This window comes from Lissotriton helveticus, chromosome 12, assembly GCF_964261635.1.
Source record: "Lissotriton helveticus chromosome 12, aLisHel1.1, whole genome shotgun sequence".
Lineage (NCBI taxonomy): Eukaryota > Metazoa > Chordata > Amphibia > Caudata > Salamandridae > Lissotriton > Lissotriton helveticus.
In genome coordinates, this window is record NC_136073.1 from 880827051 (window position 1) to 880840606 (window position 13556).

General features: G+C 44.2%; 1 protein-coding gene across 1 annotated transcript in view; it reads right to left on the reverse strand.

Annotated features, from left to right (window-relative positions):
• LOC144799219 (phospholipid scramblase 2-like) overlaps positions 1-13556 on the reverse strand; it is a 75579-nt gene that overhangs the window by 35833 nt on the left and 26190 nt on the right. The window contains exon 2 of the mRNA XM_078670491.1: positions 10730-10875. Coding sequence (XP_078526617.1) covers positions 10730-10875 — 146 coding nt within the window. The remainder of the gene's footprint in view (positions 1-10729; positions 10876-13556) is intronic.

Here is a 13556-nt window from a genome sequence, read left to right on the forward strand (position 1 = left end):
TCTTAGCCCGTGACAAGCAGCGTACAGGTAGTACTGGAGGTGATAAGTCAAAGCCCTACACAGAGTTTGTAGTGCTCTATGGAAGGGGGAGGGGCCAGGCTGTGGGGCTTCGTTTTAGGCTTCTGTGGGGGATGAACCGCAAGGGGAGGGGCCGAGGGCCATTTTAGAGAGGGGAGGGCCAGTGAGGGACATGGCCCTCGTGGGGGAGGAGCCCCTCTGAAGAAGATGCTTGCCTTCAGCCTCCTCGCCCATGCACCTGTGTGTTTGGTTTCTCGGCTCTTATCTTGGTGGGTTCCACATCTCTAGGCCAGGCTCTCATTCACTGTACCCCTCCTCGGGTGTCCAGGTTTCTCTGAAGGGGCACCCTTATTGGGGGGCTTTTCAGCCACCCCCAGGCTCCTGGCATGGAAGCCTCAGGAGCTGGAGGAACCCTTTACCATGAAGGGTGGAGGGCGGGACCACTCCAGGGGGGGGAAGGCAAGTGCAACACTGAACGAGGTACATCTTGGGAACGTTCCTTAAGCTGAAGGAGACCCCTCCACCCTCCAAAAAACAGCTGCATTTTTAAAAGTAGGCAAAACCTTTCCAAACCTTGGCATGCACGTGGCGTCCACCCATGTGTAAACACGTCACAGATCAATATCCTTCACCAAACCCCTCCCACCCGTTCTTTCCCTCCTTAAAACTCTGCGCTTGAGCCCTTTGACATTATCGCCATTTTGAAAGCATTTTCCCAGAAATCCTTGCAAGGCGTGGCCTAGCAGGTACCTCTGACTCTTCCCCCTCCACCTCCCTTTTACGCATTCCCCTCCACCTCCCTTTAATTCATCCCAAGCCTCCTCCTACTGCTATGAGCTCCAAAAAAACAACTACTCTAAATCCTTCCCTTCTATCCCTCCACTATTCTTTTCAATCCAAATAACAGACAGACATGTCCACCACTCAAATTAATTTAATCTTTCAATATACTAATTCACCACTAATCCTTTATGGGTTCCGGAGTAGCGTGCTACTCGCCGAAAAAGCACTTCAATACCTCATCAGGGGTAGCAAGCGCCATATAAAAGCAACATTTTAACCTATTCTACTCCTTTGCTATCATTCTCAATTCAAATAACCAACTAACATATCCACCAATCAAATTACTTTCTTACTCAGATGTTGCGGCCTGTAAGTGAAGGCCAATGTAGTCACTAGCACCACCGTAAAATAATTATGCACACACTCGTGATGGTGATTAACTGCACTTGGGTCATGCCCGGGTTGCTTTATTTAACTCCTCAAAACCCTACGTCACTGTAGTGACTATCGGGACTGGCGTACACAGGGGGAGGCATCAGAACACCTCTCTCGGGGTTGACTATGTGAGCCTGGCTCACTTATCAAACATAACAGCACGCTACTCACCAAAAAAGCACTCCAACACCCCATCAGGGGTAGCAAGCCCGATATAAATGCAAAAAAAATTCCCTCCTCTATCCCTCCGCTATCATTCTCAATCCAAATAACTGACTAACATATCCACCACTCAAATTACCTTCATATTTTCACTAAACTAATTCACCACTAATCCTTTATGAGTTCCGGAGTAGCGTGCTACTTGCCGAAAAACTGCTTTGACGCGTTGTCAGTGATAGTAAGCGCTATATAAATACAACAACAATAAAATATACCTTTTCTATGTGTTTTCAGAAAAAGTGGTAAAGACAAGGCATTGATATTACCCACTCACTGGTTATCAACCGACAGATGCAAGCTGATTCAGACTTTTAAATTGTTACCTGAATGTTGTCGGCTGATCCAAGCAGCATGTCTCAAACCAACTGAGCTATATTACAGGGTTTTCTGATCAGATTATAGTGCCCTGGTTGGCTCTCCCATGGCACTCCTGGAATGGCCCTGTGCTGGCAGAATAAGACACATTGTGGTGGGAGGATTTGTGGTTGTAAATGTGGACCCGGATCGCCCAACTTCTAATCCCTGCTTCCCCACTAGACCAAGCTATGTGATCTTGGCCAAATTGCTTCACCTCCCTCTTCCTATGTTTCCTTACTATGAACCCTGTAAGACTAACCGACTAGGCATTTCTGAATTAATTTCCATATAAACAACCATTTACAAATGCAGAGGGTTTGACCTTGGCACACCTTCTCTTTAAAACCGTAACATCATCAAACATTGATCTGTCATGGGTGTCACAGACAGGGCTGACTAAGCATGTTCACCAGTGTAGACATCACATATTTCCAATTGCAGGAGTCCTCCTCTTTTCTGAGTCCTGTGAGTATGCAACACCTCTCTATGACCACAGACTACAATGAGCATCGATTTACATACACAGTAATGTATTGAGTCCCCTGACAGCTACATGCATTTATGGCTCAGCCAATATCATACTGGGGTGAATGTATGACATTGTTCTGCATTCCGTCCATCATCTGTTGTTTTTGCATTTGTCACCCCGAGTGGGACGGGTATGCTCAGACGTGGGTCCGGTGCTCACTAAACCACTGGAGTCAAGCTATCCTGGCTGAAGACGGCTGATAGCCAGAAACCGGTCCTAGGATGCTTGATTCTGGTCCAAGGAAGACATGGCTTGGCAGTTCGGGCTGGACTGTTACCATGAGGCACAGGGTCAAGGCTGATTTGCATATGGCCATGTCTGAATTGGGGTGGTGTGGTGAGCAAAAAAACGATGGATTTAGGCCCAGATCTCTGTACTGGGGTGAATGTATGACATTGTTCTGCATTCTGTCCATCATCTGTTGTTTTTGCATCAGCCAATATCATACACAGGGCCACTGGAATCGTCTGCTGCGTAATCTGCAGATTTTAACAAAAAGAAAATGTGTTTCTAGCTCAAACGGTTAAAAAGTTACTAAAAGTGCAGCGGCTTGTGTTGCAGCGCAGTGAAAAGCCCTTTGCAAATGTTGACTGGTCACATTTCTGTTGCTTATTGCTGTATTTGGATATTAAACTGGTACTAATGATGGACACCCAATGCCCAGACACTGTTAACAAATGTAAAAACAACAAAATATTGAGGTAACACTATTACAAAACGTGCCACGTTACGCCGTATAATTTGCTTTACTTGCCGCATAATTTGCAGAACCTTGCTGCATAATTTGACCGTCCCCTGCCGCTTAATTCCAGTGGCCCTGATTATAAATCATGGGTCCGTATATTATATGCATCCGTGGTCCTAGGCAGTAACAAGGATCAGTGGTCTCTGACATTATATTTTTCAGTGGTTCTAGGCAGTAAAGTAGTGGTATCAGACATTAAATGCATCAGTGGTTCTAGGCAGTAACATGCATATGATCACTGGATCACCGAATGTGCCGACAGAGTCGCCCCTAGGAAACCAGCCAAATTTCACAAAACCTCAAATCAAGCCAACAGTGCACATACAGAATATCGAGATTACATTTTGTGTTTTTTAGTTCTGTAGCAGGATGTGGGTTTATATTGGAATAGGGTGGGAAGTGATTTAATTATCATCAAATTATTCATATTTTAAATGTATTCATATTCATTTAATTTATATTTTATAATGTTAATTGTGGGAATGAATGTATTAATAATTATTTATCAATTGCTTGTTAATTATTATTAATTATTTATTTGGTAATTAATTATGTTAGTTGTGTCATTTTTTGGGACTGGGTGGTGGGGTTTATAGGGGAATAGGGTGGGAAGTGATCTATTTATAATTAATTAATAATCAACTGTTAATTATTGGTAATTAATTAATTACAAAATATATATGTCCAGTGTGTAATTAATTTGAAATGTGAGCGGTGGGGTTTATAGTGGTAAAGGGTGGGAAGTAAATTCTTTTAAATTAATTAATAAGTTGTTAATTGATATTAATTTAATAATGTAAAATTAGTTATAAAAATTGTGTGATGGTTTTTAGGTGTGTGTTGTGGTGTTTATTGTGTAGAGGGTGGAAAGTATTTTAGGTTTAATAATTAATAATTAGTTGGTCATTAATATTCATTCGTTAATTGATAAATATTTATGGTAATTATTTATTTTTATTTTGTGTGTGGATTTTGGTATTATAGGTGTACCGTTTGGTGAGTAAAATAATTTTTATCTGTTTTAATTTGTTTGTTAATTAATATTTGTTTATTTGATAATTAATTATGTTAATTATGGAGGTACACTTTTTGAAACATTTCGATGTGTGTTGTGAATTGTGTGGTGTTATAGGGTAGGAAATAATCAATATTGAATTTATGTAACAATTAATGTTTTTGATTGAAATTAAATTCTATTAAATATAGTTATTTGTTTGTAAATTATTTTTATAAAATAATCTTTGTAGGTAATGTTTAGATTTTTCTAACATTATAATATGTTTCTATCTTTTGTAATTTTTAATACTTTGATATGTTTTCTTGTTTTGTTTTTTAACATCCATTGCATTGTAGTTGATATTTTGTTTGTTTTTAATTTTCAATTGACTTCAGTGGGAATATTAATTTGTATCCCTCTGCTATCCAACACTTTCTCTACTGTTGCACTCACTGGAGAGGGAAAAATAATTTGTTTCCCTCCGCTATCCAACACTTTCCCTACTGTTGCACTCACTGGAGTGGGAATAGTAATTTTTTCTCTCCGCTATCCAGCACTTTCCATACTGTTGCACTCACTGGTGTGGGAATAGTAATTTTTACCTCTCCGCTATCCAACACTTTCCCTACTGTTGCACTCACTGGAGTGGGAATAGTAATTTTTACCCCTACGCTATCAAACACTTTCCCTTCTGTTACAGTAATTGGAGTGGGAATAGTAATTTTTACCCCTCCGCTATCCAACACTTTCCCTACTGTTGCATTCACTGAAGTGGGAATATTATTTCTTACCCCTCCGCTATCCAACACTTTCCCTACTGTTGCAGTATTTGGAGTTCGAATAGTAATTTTTACCCGTCCGCTATCCAGCACTTTCCCTACTGTTGCACTAACTGGAGTGAGAATAGTAATTTTTACCCCTCCGCTATCCAACACTTTCTCTACTGTTGCACTAATTGGAGTGGGAATAGTAATGTTTACTTATCCGCTATCCAACTCTTTCCCTACAGTTGCACTCACTGGAGTGGGAATAGTAGCTTTTTCCCCTCTGCTATCCAAAACTTTCCCTACTGTTGCACTCGCTGGAGAGGGAATAGTACTTTTAACCCCTAGATATCCAACACTTTTACTACTGTTGAACTCAATGGAGTGCAAAATGTAAGTTATATATATTTGTACATTTTTATATATTTATAACATTTTAAAATAAATTAAAATAATTAGTTTATTAATTGTTTTAAAGTAAATATACATATTTATATTACATTTTATATATGTTTGCATTTTTTTATTACATTTCTTTATTATATTTGTTAAAATGTACATTACATCTAAATCATTTTTTTAAATTTCTTTTTATTATCTAATTTATGTAACATTAATTTTATATATAAAATACAATATTTTAATACTGTACATTATAAAGATAGGATGTCAATAGTTTTTACATCAGTATTTATGTGTCGATATTTGTGTATGGGGATATTTTGGTAATCAATATTATGTCAGTGATCCCATTTTCTCCTGCCCGTAGTCAGCAAGATAGCTGAAAAATTTGTAAACCAGCAGCTCTCAGCCTTCCTGGAGTCCAACGGACTCCTTCACGCCTCCCAGACGGGTTTCCGCCCTGGCCAGGGCATGGAAACAGCTATGATCGCAGTAGTGGAAGAGACTAGAAGGATCCTAGATTCAGGAGGATCAGTGGCAGTGATCCTCCTGGATCTAAGTGCAGCCTTTGACACGGTGAATCATACCATTCTGACTCACCGACTCAAGGCCCTGGGGATCTCTGGGTCGGCTCTTGCCTGGCTCAAATCCTTACTCCACGATAGATCCTATCAAGTTCTCGAGGGAACATCCAGATCTTAAGCTACTCCGGTACATTGTGGGGTCCCTCAGCGCTCCTCCCTGAGCCCCACTCTTTTTAATGTTTACTTGTCACCCCTGGCGGAGCTAGTCACCCCCCACGGAGTGAGGCTAGTAATATATGCGGACGACACCCAGCTTGTCGTCTCTCTCAGCCAGTCTGACCACCCCCTGATAACCTCCTCACCTGCTTACAAGACATCTCCCACTGGATGGATGGCTCCCATCTCAAACTTAACAGTGAAAAAAACGAAATCCTGGTACTAGGCAATCAGTCCCTCTTCACACCGGAGTCCCTGTGGCCCCCCTGTATGGGAATTGCCCCGGCCCCGAAACAGAACATTAAGAGCCTGGGCATGTGGCTTGACCAAGACCTGTCGTTCGAAACACAAGCCAGGAAAACTGCAGGGTCCTGTTACGGCATCCTCCGCACCAGCCGCAAGATCCTCCCCCTCCTTCCCCATGATGCTAGGAAACTCCTAATCCAGAGTCTCCTACTTTCCAGACTGGACTACGGGAATGCTCTGTATTTGAGAGCTCCTAAGAAAGTCATTGCAAAACTGCAATTGGTGCAAAACTCTGCTGCCAGACTTTTAACCGGCATTAATAGTAGGTGCTCTGCAAAACCGGCCCTTAGAGCACTCCACTGGCTGCCTATCCAAGAAAGAGTCCACTTCAAAACCCTTTGCACCGCCCATAAAACCCTCCATGACAATGGCCCCCACATCCTAAAAAATTTCATCATCCCGCACAAAGCCTTCAAGGAACCTCAGATCTGCCCACCTCCATCTTGCACAAATCCCCAGGATCAGAAGAGCTCGCACAGGAGGCCGTCTCTTCTCTTATAATGCTTCTAAGTTATGGAATGCCCTCCCCCTGGCTCTGCGCGCTGAACCCAACCATCTGGCCTTCCGCAGGCTTCTAAAAACTTGGCTTTTCCCATAATCCCCTTTTCCCCTTCGTCAGCTCATCCACTAGCGCTGGGACGCTCACGGGCAGCCATGCGCTCTTTAAATCCCTCTTTCATTTCATTTCATTTTCATTTCATTTCAAGTCAGATGGCACACCCCAGAGCTAAGAGCCTCCAAGCTAGATTGCTAATAACTCGAGAGGCAATGGCGCGCCTCAAAGAACCCCCCGACAGAGCCACCTACAAGCCAGCCCTCCGCAACTAACACCAGAGCATCAAAGTCAAGAGAATGGCCATCAGAACCCGCATCAACACAGCAGCCAACCACATGAAAGAACTCTTCAAGAGAGTCAAATAATTCTCAAACCCGACAGCCACAGAGAACACCATTCACCCCTTCCAAGAACTCTCCAACACCCTCTCAGACCATTTCCCCAACAAGATCACCACCATGTAAAACAACTTCGACCCTCATCGCTCATCCTCTACAAGCATCGCTAACCAGCCGAACGATCACCACCCGGTCCTCGCTCACCACCCAGCCCACCTCAGCCATCATGTCATCCATCCACTACGGGGCACCCACCGACCCCAGCCCCCACTGCCTCTTCAACATTGGAACCAACCCAATCAGCCCAGAACTTACCAGCATTATCAGTTCTTCCATCTCCACAGCAGCCTTCCCGGACAGCTGGAAACACACAGAGGTCAGACCCCTCCTAAAGACTCGGTCCGCCGACTCCAGCAAACTAAAAAATTACCATCTTATCTCCCTGCTCCCCTACTTGGTCAAAGTACTCAAGAAGGTCATTAACCAACAGCTCACTGAATAAGTGGAACAGAACCACCTACTGCACGCCTACAAAACAAGATTCCGTCCAAACCACAGCACCGAGACCGCTCTGATCACCGCCACAAACGATATCAGGATCCTCCTCAACCAGGGAGAGACTGCAGCCTTGATCCTCCTCGCCCTTTGGCAGCGTTCGACACCTTGTCCCACCAAACATGAATCAACAGACTCTACAGCATCAGCATACAACAAAACTACATCAAGTGGATCGCCTCCTTCCTGACAGTTCGCACTCAGAGCATCGTGCTGTCTCCCTTCACCTATGAACCCAAGGACATCATATGCGGCGTACCCCAAGGTTTATCCCTCAGCCCTACCCTATCCAACACCTACATGACCCCCTTCACAGAAATCGTCAAATCCCAAGGCCTCAACATATTCTCATATGTAGACGACACCCAACTCATGATCTCATTCTCCGAAGACCCCTCCAATGCCAGAACCAACTTCTGCAATACAATGACCAACATCGGCCAACTGGTTGAGGGACAACTGCCTAAACTCAACTCAGACAAGACAGAAGTACTGATCTTCGGGAAGAACACTTCCATCTGGGACCACAGCTGGTAGCTGACTGAACTTGGACTCATACCCACACCAACAGACCTGGCATGCAACCTAAGCATCTTCCTGGACATCCAAATGACCATGAAACGGCAGGTCCACTTACTTGCCTCCACCTGCCTTTACACTCTCCGCACTCTCCATAGAATCTTTCGATGGATTCCAACTGACACCAGAAAAGCCATCACTCAGGCCCTCATCATCAGCATCCTCGACTACGGCAACGCTCTCTATGCTGACATCCCTGCCCATCTGCTCAGGCGACTCGGGAAGATACAGAAAGAGGCAGGCAGACTCATCCTGGACCTCCCTGAAAGGACCCACATCACCCCCCACCTCAGACACCTCCACCGACTCCTCATCCAGAAAAGATGCCAACTCAGGATCCTCACTCACACCTACAAAGCCCTACATGACCTAGGACCAGCCTACATCAACCATTGACTGAATTTTTATCGCCCCACAAGACACCTATGCTCTGCCGAGCTATCCTGCTCACCCTCGCATACGACACAGCAAAGGCTGCTCCTTCTCTTACATCGTCACCAAGACATGGAATGACTTACCCCTCAATTTCCGAACAGCACCCTCCCTACAGGAGTTCAGAAAGAACCACAAGACCTGGCTTTTTGACTGAGTCATCACACCATCATTACCCAGATACCCCTAGGGGTGATAGTAGTGCAGCGCTGTACAAATGCTTTGATGTGATCAGTGGTCCTATGCAGTAACATGCATCAGTGGGCTCATACATTATGTGCATCAGTGGTCTTAGGCAATAACATGCATCAGTGGTCTCTGACATTATGAACACCAGTGGTTCTAGGCAGTAGCATGCAATGGTGGTCTGTGTCTCAGTCAGTGACCTCCGGAAGCACAAGCAATGGCCCATGGAAGTATATTGCGCTCCAATGGCCCACACCGTATTGACCACTAATAGCCTCACTCAGCAGTGGGAATGAATAGCCCTACATTAGTGGCTTTACACATTAGTAATCATCAATGGCCCTGCACAGTAATAAGCATCAATGGACCCACACAGTAATAAGCATCAACGGCCCCACACACTAACAAGCATCAACGGCCCCACACAGTAACAAGCATTATTGGTTGCACACAATACACAGTATTAAGAGGCAGACATGAACAAGATAAATGGATTGACACCGGTAACAATCAGGGCAGGGAGTAATCCCGGACAGATGAACGCAGGCTGCAGGAGAAGGGCACTCTCAAGAGGGACATGTGAAGCAAGATGTGGAGCAAGAGTTGGCAGCAGCAGCAGCTCGAGGGCTGCTTTGATTTCTCATCCCTCCCTCCTCCCTCAGCCAGGTCCAGCCACAATGAGAATGTCTTCATTCTCGCCTAACCATTGGCTCTAACTATAAATTATGTATGAGACTTAAGCTCTTCAAGCCCATGGACACCAAGTTCTCACACATGGATGATTGTGGGCTCTGCTAGGTGGTGCCAGGTCCAGATCAGTAAAGGAGCAGGAAGTGCGCCAGACACAGGAAAAAGGTTGAGAACAGCCAATGACAATGCAGAGCGGGTCGGTGGTCTCCAAGGAGAATGCCACCAGTATAGCAGCGCCTTTATCTCAAATTTGCCGCCAGTACAGCAGCTCCTTTGTCTCAAATTTGCAAATGGCAAGATAGGAATTATTTTATTCCAGGTGCTGCAGTGCCAGCAGAGGAACCTTTAACATTGACATATACATCTCATGCATGGCAATAACACTCTGCTTTCCTAGGCGACAAACTGGATTATCTGTTGCGCCATTGATGGCCCTGGGCCACATTAAGGTAAAAACTACAAAGTGGGCACTGACAGAGATGATGGAGACACATTAATACTATGGGATGAAGCACTTATACCCCTTGGGACAAAGTTAACAGCATCTCTTCAAAAGCCTGGATGTCTTGGGGGATATAGGGGTGGTAGAGGTTGTGTTGGTTATGGTGGTGGGGGTGGGGGTGATGATGGGGCTGGTGGTGGTGGTGGCTATGATAGTGGTGGTGGAGGTGCAGGTGATGGGGGTGGTGATGATGATAGTGATGATGGCGGTGGTGATGGTGGTGGTGGTGATGGTGGTAGTGGTGATGGTGGAGGTGATGGTGATGGTGGAGGTGATGGTGATGGTGGTGGCGGTGGTGATGTTGATGGTGGTGGTGGTGGTGGTGGTAGTGGAGGTGATGGTGGTGATGGAGGTGGTGGTGATGGTGGTGATGATGGTGGTTATGATGCTGATGATGGGGGTGAGTGCAGGGATAAACGCATGTTCAGCCTGGCATTAAAGATGAGAGCTGCTTGACTGGATAGTCTGAGCCGGGCAGAGATGACAGATTAGGCTTGCAGAGAAGGTGGAAGAGACATAGCTGCAGTAGGCTAAAGCTGGGAAACTGAGAATAAAATAAAAAGCCTCGGAGAAAGGCAGTGACCACGTATCACCTGTGTCAGGTATTCCAGGCCTGGAGGTATGTTGGGCAGTGCCGCCATGTAAGGCACTGGCTGAAAGCCTGAGGTGCCAGCTGCTTGGTGTGACTGCCCAGCCTCGGTGCCCTGGTACCGCTGAGGCTCGACCTGAGTTCTTCCACCTGATGAGGAAGGAAGGACAAGACAGCATTAACCACCCACCTCTCCTCGTTACCCTGCCATGGAACAGTCACTACTATTTCTTCCAGGTGGCTCTCAATGAGCGTTGATTGAGGGCTTGTTATTAGTTTCTCACACAAAATATGTAATATGGCTACACACCTCCATACTTTTGTAATTAAATGTACTTTATTTAAATGTTTTTTAAACTTCACATAAGCTTTAAAAATGTATAGACTAGTGTAGCATTTACAATACAAGCACACTGCCACAAAAGAAACATAAGACATAGCATAAGATATAGCACTAGAAATGAGAAATATTATTCTGCTCTTAAAAAAGGAAACTGAATCAAAGTAGCAAACAGGAATTACAGCCTAAGTGATTCACAAACACAAATCTTTTCAGTGTATTTCAGAAAAATCACAGGAGTTTTTCTCCTTAACCTCTTCCATGCTCATGACGAGCTCAGCTCGTCATGAGCCACGGTGCTCCGGTGCTCATGACGAGCTTAGCTCGTCATGAGCCATGGAACGCTCGCATGCGGGGATAATTCCCCTGCTGTGCTGAGCGTTCCACGGCAGGTAATGCACCTGTGACGAGCTGAGCTCGTCATGAGCACAGGAGCGCCGTGCCTCATGACGAGCTCAGCTCGTCATGAGCATGCGGGCAACATGCGCGCCCCCCCAGCACCACGGGAAAATAACCCCCGCAGCGAAGGGGTTAAAGACGTTAACAGCGATTAAAGACAAAGAGTGCAGGATTTAAATGATGTATGCACAAAAAGAAATAAAAGAATGTAAAAAAAAACAAGGCTCTATGATCTTTATTTAACGGGTTGGCAGTTAAGTTGGTAACGATGCAATCTGAAACAGTGGTGCTGAGCAGTGAAAAGTAACTAGTTGGTAACGGTGTAGGAACCCTGTAGAATTGCAGCCACGCTAGCAACTATTTGGGTCATTTTACAATTTGATTAGCAAGTGAACTGGTATTTTTTATATTTATTATATGTTCATATGTGAATTCAGGTGTTTTTTTCCAGTGTTTCCATACTTGTGATGGGGAGGTGTTTTTCAGAATGTTGCTTTTATTACAGACACCGCGTGACATATGGAGCGTAAGCACATGTTATAAAGACCGATTTATGAGCAACTGGACATATGCATCAGGATTTCATCAAGGGAAGACAGGGAAGGAGGCACAAGTGCACAGTGTTCGATACTGCCTGAGAAACACGTAAAAATCAGGGATGGATCAGTGTTGCCAGATTTTAAAACCCGTCCCAAACCCGAAGACGCTCAAGTATAAGCCCAAATTCAGCCCAACCCAGACCAGTGTCAGCCCAAAGTCAAAACTCTAAAATTTTCCAAATGTAGTCTTCAGAAGACATTTTAAGGATGTATCTAAATTCTATTCAATATATCGATAGTGGGAGGAAGTTAACTGGGCACCTCTTTTAATAAATACTCATTTTCAAGACTAGTCACCACTTTGCATATTCATCTTGTAGTTCTATCACCACACACCCAAACCTGAACCTGGCATCCATGAATTAACTTTACAAAAGCAGATTGTAAACCACTTTATGGCTATGGATAGGAATTTCAATGCTATCTCAACAATGTGGCTCCAAAAAAGAATACTGGAAAGTTATGCAAAATTAACACTATACAATGATCTACCTATTAAGAAACATCCACTTGTATTAAAGTAATTGCAACACAACTTGTTTGGCACTGCTTAACATTCTATGTACTTGTCTGAAGATATTCAACAACAAAAAACGCATTCACAATGACAGTATGGGACAACAGCAAAAATAAACATTGCAGCAGACAAATCTGAAAAACAGTTTTGGTGCAAAACAAGTGTACGTAAATGTGAAGCAACAGTGTGAAAACTGAGGGTTGCTACAGTAAGACGAGATTGCCACACTTTTCCAGTTAAAATGTAAGGATAGGCCAGAAAAGAGACAGTCACTTACTCTGATCGATTCCCTGCCCTCCGATCTAAAATCCTTCACCGTGACCACTTACTCTGGCACTGAAAAGTATGGACATTGGGGCATATTACCAAGCAATAGCGATAATTATCGCTATTGCTTGGTTAGAGACAAAATTTTACCGCTGAGCTGCGGCGATTTTTATCGCAAATAAACCTTGGTATTACCAAGGTTTATCGCAAATGCGATAAAAAACGGCCGCAATGCATGAATATCGCTGAAAAGTCAGCGATATTCATGCATTACCGAGCTAATGCTCTTAGCCATGTTATCCACCTCCCATTGGATAACATGGCTAAGAACTGCTCAGGGCAGGTGTTAGCTTTTGGAGATATTTGCGCTTAGCGCGAATATCTCCAAAAGTTGGTAATAGGAGATAGCGATGTTAGCGACTGTTTCCAGTCGCTAACATCTTGGCACGCCCACTTTGCATGTCATTAGTGATAAATATCACTGACATGCAAAGTGGGGCCCAAGATGGTCGCTATCTCCTACTAGCTGTCGCTAACTGGTGTTAGCGACAGCTAGGTAATAGGGAGATAATTTTATCTCCGCTTTCTTGGCTTTTAAAGCCAAAAATGCGGAGATAAACCCCCTTGATAATATGCCCCATTGTTCTTTCCATTGTGTTGCAGCAAGCGCTTGACTAAAGCTCCTAGTCTTGGCAAGCACCAGATGGAT